The sequence below is a fragment of the Pteropus vampyrus genome, unplaced genomic scaffold, assembly GCF_000151845.1.
Source record: "Pteropus vampyrus isolate Shadow unplaced genomic scaffold, Pvam_2.0 Scaffold167, whole genome shotgun sequence".
NCBI lineage: Eukaryota > Metazoa > Chordata > Mammalia > Chiroptera > Pteropodidae > Pteropus > Pteropus vampyrus.
Window position 1 is genome coordinate 2,111,162 of NW_011888948.1, and position 6,941 is coordinate 2,118,102.

The 6,941-nt window shown below is 38.3% G+C and overlaps 1 protein-coding gene across 1 annotated transcript in view; it reads right to left on the bottom strand.

Moving 5' to 3' along the window:
- LOC105298913 (guanylate cyclase soluble subunit beta-2-like) overlaps positions 1 to 6,941 on the bottom strand; it is an 84,632-nt gene that overhangs the window by 21,398 nt on the left and 56,293 nt on the right. The window contains exons 11-13 of the mRNA XM_023536718.1: positions 6,720 to 6,765; positions 5,753 to 5,901; positions 5,057 to 5,203 (exon numbers count right to left, since the gene is read on the bottom strand). Of these exons, the coding sequence (XP_023392486.1) occupies positions 5,057 to 5,203; positions 5,753 to 5,901; positions 6,720 to 6,765 (342 nt within the window). The remainder of the gene's footprint in view (positions 1 to 5,056; positions 5,204 to 5,752; positions 5,902 to 6,719; positions 6,766 to 6,941) is intronic.

The window sequence follows — 6,941 nt, forward strand, 5'->3', positions numbered from 1 at the left end:
TCTCAGTTTAGCCTCTCCCAGACACCTGCAAGCCCAGTACAAAGGGCAACCATCTGTATGTAGATTACTTTGTAGTTCATACCAAGTGGCCCTGGTCAGGACACAGGCTACAGTTGACATGGGCCTGCATGAGAGCCTCTCTCAAGAGGTCCCAGAACCAACATATTAGGTGATGACCATACCAGAGCACCACCTGAACCACCTCCAAAAATGACACATCCAAAGGGCAGACTTGGCAGGCACTAGAGCCCCGCTAAAGTCAGTACTGCTCTGTGAGATATTGACGCCTGCACAATAGCTCCTCCACTGTAGTCACTGCCATTCCTCACAATCAATCAGCCCATTGGTCAATCCCTCCCACTGACGTGCCAACAGCAGCAATCAAGGCTCAATTACAACAGGAGGGCAGACACAACCCCCCCTCAAGGAACACACCTGGAGCACATAGCTCAAGTGACCAAGAAAAATGGGCCTCTGAGCCCCACAGGACACCTACTACATAAGGCCACTCTATCAAGACCAGGAGACACAGCAGCTCTACTTAACATGTAGAAACAAACACAGGGAGGCAGCCAAAATGAGGAGACAAAGAAACACGTCCCAATCAAAAGATCAGAACAAAGCTCCAGAAAAATAACTAAACAAAATGAAGACAAGTAATCTACCAGATGCAGAGTTCATGCTCAATGATCTCAGTGAGAACTTCAACAAAAAGATAAGAAATATAAAGATGGAGGTAGAAAACAAAAAAGAACCAGTCAGAAATGAAGAATATAATGACTGAAATGAAGAATACATCAGAGAGAATCAATACTAGATTAGATGAAGCAGAGGATCGAATCAGTAATTTGGAAGATAAGATAGCAGAAACATCAACAAGAAAAAAAAATACCCTCCCTAACGAAAATAGTTTAAGGGGTCTCAGGGACAACATCAAACGTACCGACATTCACATCATGGGGGTACCAGAAGGAGAAAAGAAAGAGGAAGGAATTGAAAACCTATTGGAAGAAATAATGATGGAAAACTTCCCTAAGCTTGTGAAGGAAAACTAATAAACAAACAAACAAATGAAACAGAAACAAATTCATAGACACAGAGAACATTTTGATGGTTGCCAGATGGAAGAGGGTTTGGAGGATAGGTAAAAAAGGGGAAAGAATTAATATGTGCAAACTGCCAGTTATAAAAGCAGTCATGGGAATGTAAGGTACAGCATGGGAAATATAGTCAATATTATTGCAAAAACTATGTATGAAACCAGATGGGTACTAGGCTTATCAAGGTGATCACATTGTAAATTGTGTAAATGTCTAATCACACTGTTGTACACCTGAAACATATAATATTATATATCAACTGTAATTGAAAAATTAAAAATTTACTTTAAAAAGTTAGTTGGCCTTGAATATGTATAATTTATATTTCTAGATACTTCAGTACTGCCCCAATGATTTATTCGTCAATTCTTCTGCCAGTTCTACCCTGTTTTTATTACTGTAGCTTTAGAATAAGTCTTGAAATTAGTGTAAGTCCTTCGATTTTGCTATTTTCTAAGATATGAGACTAAATTTGAAGTTTGTTTTTATTTCATTTTCCAATTTTTTGTCCTTAGTATATAAAAATTTAATTTTTGTACATTGTCCCTGTGTCCTATGACCTTAGTAAACTCACTTACTAGGTCTGATATTATTTGGTCTGTGAATAACGATCATTTTACGACTCTCTTTCCAGTCTTTATGTCTTATATTTGTTTTTCATGCCTTATTGCACTGAATAGGGCTTTTGATATATTTGACTATATATTGTATACTTGTACTCATCCTGTTTTAGTTTGCTAAGTTCTTAGATTTGTGCGTTAACATCCTTCATCAATGTTGAAAATTTTCAACCATTTCTCTTCAAATATTTTTACTGAGTCATGCTTACTTTATATTCTTTCTAGGATTCTAGTTCCATAGATGGTAGTCTTTTGATATTGTCCTATATATGATTCTCTTTTTCATTTTTTCTCCCCTGTTTTCTTTTTTGTGTTTCAGTTTGGATAATTTCTCTTGTTCTGTGGTCAAAATCTGTGATCCTTTTCTATATTGCTTCTAGTCTCTTTTAAACCCATAAAATGCATTCTTTATTTCTTATTTATCACATAATAGTTTTCATTTCTATGGGATATATAAATAAATTGATAGAGCAACAGATAATGGATAAATGATAGACAGATGATAGATGATTAGATAGATAGATAGATAATAGAGTAGACAGAGATATAGTGTATGTGTATTTCCCATTTGTTCAAACTTGTTCCCTTTTTCCAGTAGATTTTTTAATATATTTATCACAGTTATTTTAACTCCAACATCTACGCCATCTCTGGACCTGCTTCTATTGGCTATTTCCTCTCGGCTACACACCACACCACCATTTTTTTTCCTCTTGCATCTCATATTTTAAATTACTTAATTGTGTGTTCCATGTTGTGTGTGAAAGTACAGTGGTGACTGAAGTAGATGATGTTTACCCCTCAGGAAAGTTCATTTCTCTTCTTCTGTCAGATGCTACAGTGGAAACTGAACAAATCTATATTTGAGTTGGGTCTGGGCTTTTTCCATGGATACTACTAGATTCTATGTAGCACTGATTTTAAATATTATTATAAAGACCGGATCAGAATTTTTTTTCCAGCAGGGAATCTGAGCACCAGGAAGTTCTGAAAAACTTCTTAGGCTTTATCGCCACACCACCAGCTTTCTGAATTATGGGAGATCTCTTTCTGCTTTATAGAGCAACAGTGATATTTTTGGGAGTCTCTTTACTCTTCAGTCCCCCCTTGGTTCTCTGTACCTTGGGAGATTTCTCTCTATCCCCAAACTTCAAAGGGTCATTGTATTGTACCAGGTGAAAGTCGAGTACCTCAGACAGATTTCTCTTAGTTCTTCTACTCTAACATCACCCTTCCATGGGCCACTGTTTTGCATTTGGAGAAGGTTCTCTATACCTCAGGGACTGGGATCTCTCTCAACTCTCCTCCCTTATCCCTAGCCTTTGGCTATATAACCCATGTACATGATGAAGGACTGTGGGAAATAGTTGGTAGATGGGAATAGCCTCTGTGGCTAGGATTTAGCAAAGACAGAATCTTTGGGATTCTAACTTATCATTCCAGTTCCAATATGGCCATCGAAAGTTCACTCAAATTTAGACTTGTTTCTCCTTGCCTTTGACTCTAGTGGATTACTTCCCCTGCTGCTCTACTAAGGGATGAATGTAATGATGGGTGTCTTCTCCTTGTAAGGCTTGTCACTTTCTGGAATTTATTTCATTTATATTTCTTTTCTCTCTGGTGGGCATTTTAAAAAAAAATTCTAGTATGGGAACAGAAGTCTCTGGCAGCCTTCTGTATTCTAATCAGATTTACTTGTCTTTTCTATGCTAGATTTTCTCCTGAAATGAGATTATAAATTTCTCTAGGAATTGGAGCTTGTCATATACTTCTCTGAATCCTTCAAAACACCTAGTAATACCGTCCTATGCATAGTAGGACCTCAGTAAATGTATATTAAAGGTGATATAAGTAAAATAACAGAGAATCTCAAAAAAGTACTGACTTTAAAATACAAAACAATTCTCTTAAGAGAAAAAATGTTTTCGGTCCTATACCTTGCTTCCTTAAGGAAACTCATGTGACGTGACATGCCGTTTCTGGAGGATATTTAATGATGTTTCTAACTATGTCCCTACTCTTATCTTAGAATTGATAACATCTTTTCCTATTTTCTTCTTAATAAATCCACCACGAGAGTTTCCAGGAATTCATTGTTTAATTTCATTCTTATAGATGTAGTATTATTTATATTTCTGTTGCTATGCCTCTTTCTCTCTCTCTCTCTCACACACACACACACACGCAGTCTCTCTCTCTCCCTCTATTTACACAACAGTATATTTTCAATTATTTTTCTTCAGTAGCTTACATTAGTCCTTTAACTGAAACACTAATCTCTTATCTGACCTTTTTATCTCTACTCCCTCATTACCTCCCATCTTGATTTTTTTTTAATTTCTTACATTGGAGATTTTATTCAACAGATGTATCAGGGGGTACACAACAGGCCAAATATTGTGGACATGTTGTTCTTATGATTACCTAAAGCCAACTTTTACTCTGAAGACTGCATTGGACACAATAACCAGAATCTGCAGTATTTCTCACCTTCTAAATTATTGTGGTGAAGGTGAGTGAAGCACATTTTTAGAATCTCTTGCATAGGGATTATAGTCCAAAAAGTCATATTCCATCTTATAATTGGCTTTATTTATTTATTTTGAAGATCTAACTGACAGCAGCAGGGAAGCGATTAGATTTTAAAAGGCAGAGACACTGCTCTAAACCATCTCAGGGCAGTTAAGATCTGCCGAGCAGACAGAAGGGGACCTTTACTTTTCATCTCCAAAATTGTCCAACTTTTATAGAGTGAACAAACTTCCTGTGAGAAATGAGAGCAGATGTCTTGCTAATGGCCACGTGGTGGAAGGAAAGCTATTCTGAATATCTTATGGCACCATAGTGTCTGGCCTGCTGGCTAGAGGCAGTTTCACACCTCAGCCTGAGTTCTGAACCTGTCAGACAGCAAGTTGGATACACAATTTCCCTAAGCAGGAAAAGTTGGCTATTTAGTAAACATGACCACTTGTTGAAATGCTTGAACAAAAAGCAGGAATTATAAATGAACTAGCTTCCAAGATGGAGTGAACCCTGCAAAGTAAATGAGGAGACACGCTCAACACTACCCTAAGTTACGGACAAAGACGTTTGCAGGGAATCATGTGAAAACCTTGAACTTCAAACCCTCTTCTGAAATTCAAGAGAAATTGGAACAATAATATCCTGACTACTATCTCTTCACTTACCAACATATGTGAGAGAAGGAAAGAGTTGGGAAAATCACCCATGTTAATTGCTGTAACATAACCAGGGATGATCTGAGCAGACAAACAGAATTCTACTTTCTGTGTGTGAGATGGTTGGTATTAAGCAAAACACTCAGTTGCTCTCTACCTGGATGGGCTCTCCAGTAACAGGATTCATCACTTCTTTTGCAGAAATTTTCATCCCCAAGGCAAAATTAGCCACTCTTTGTGCATGACTTCCGATAGGCACCGGTACACCCCCTACCACCATATAAGCATCTCCTATTGTTTCCACCTGTGAGGGGGGAAAAAAAAGGGATATTCAAAGGTTTTCCTCAATGCTCTAAACACATCATGAGATATTTTGTCATTTTCTGTATGTTCTTGGAAGGACCATATTAAAACTGGTGATTATTTGCTAGGGGTATGAGGAGTGTGAGGAAGGAGGCAAGAAGAAAATGACTCAGAAAACAACCAAGAGAGAGTCAAAAGGCCTTTCTGCTTTTGGTGGAAACAAATCCCAGAGAAGATGAAGCTCCTGGGATAGGTGTATGATGTTGTACGTTAGATATGTATTATTTGAATTAGATTTGCTGCTGAATTTAAGGAATAGGGGAACTACTCTCTGGGAAAACAGTGTGCCCTCAAAGGAATCTTAGTACTAGGTATTATGAAGCATTCCTAGAAAACTAAAATTCCTGAAATACCTCCAATTCCCTTTTAGCTCTTCCTCCTCACCCAACTCCCATCTACACCAAACCCAGAACAGCAGGGGAGAAAGGCCTATACTGAATACTTGTGTGCCTGAGCACACTGACACACACCCCACAGTACACATACTTACTTTGTAGACCTCATGGACACTGGTTAATCTGTCAAACTTGGAGTACATTGAATTTAGCATATTCACTATTTGGATAGGTTCGCAGGCAGCACAGATGTTAGTAAATGTCACCACGTCACTAAAAAGGATTGTGCAGGTTTTAAATTCTCCTGTAACAGAAACCAGGTGTCAGTGATAGCCAAGGATATAGAATAATAATTCTATGAATTCTGAATTCAAGAGCCCCTTGGGAACCAAATCCGACTGTGCCTTGGGGGAAAGGAGCCAGATGCCATTCACCATTCACCATTCACCATTCGCCCAACTGACATTTATTGAGTGCCTGCTATGAGCTAGTTGTCATGCTGGAAAAACCATATAACATGACACAACCACAGACCCTGCTCCTAAGGAGCTCCCAGTCTAGAGAAGGAGACAGAAGAGTAACTAAATATTCAAAAGGTATGCCAGGTGGAATGACAGAAATGGGTTGGGTGGGCTCTGGCTTAGAGAAGCCACTAGCAAGTGGGCTGAGGCAGAGGTTGAACTACAGGAGGCTGAGTCTGGATGACAGAGACTGGCCAGCATAAAGTACAACAGAGAAGGTACATATCCTCAACATGTCCTCAACTCATCTTGCTGCTTCCATTCTTGCTAATTCCAAATCGCATCCAGATGATTTGTTTGTCACCCCAATTCCTCTGCCTCAAATTGTTGAGATTGTTTATTTGGTTATTGCCTATCTCCCCCATTGGAACATAAGCTCCATTAGGTGAGAGATTGTTTTGATCTCTGCTGTTACCTAGAGCAGGGTCTGGCACATAATGGATGCTCAATAAATATTTGTTGAATAACTGAATGGATATTTCCTTGAACAGAGCTGGGCACCTTCTGTGTTTTTTATACGTCTCTTAATAATCTCCTATTCATGTAATCTTCTCTTCCTTTTGGCTTCTGGCCTACCATTCTCTCTTCATAGTCTTCCTACTTTTCTCATCTTCTTGTTTTACATATTTCTTTGGCTTTTTTTTCTTCTTAAATAATAGATGTCCCCTAAGGTCCAATACCCAAACCTCTTCTCTTCTCACCTCATATTCCATAGGTGACCGCAGCCAAAATCATGTTTACAAAGCTAATCATGTCACTTCCATTATAAGAAAAGTTCAGTGAATTCCCACATCTAAAATATAAGACGATTTCCTTTTCCATG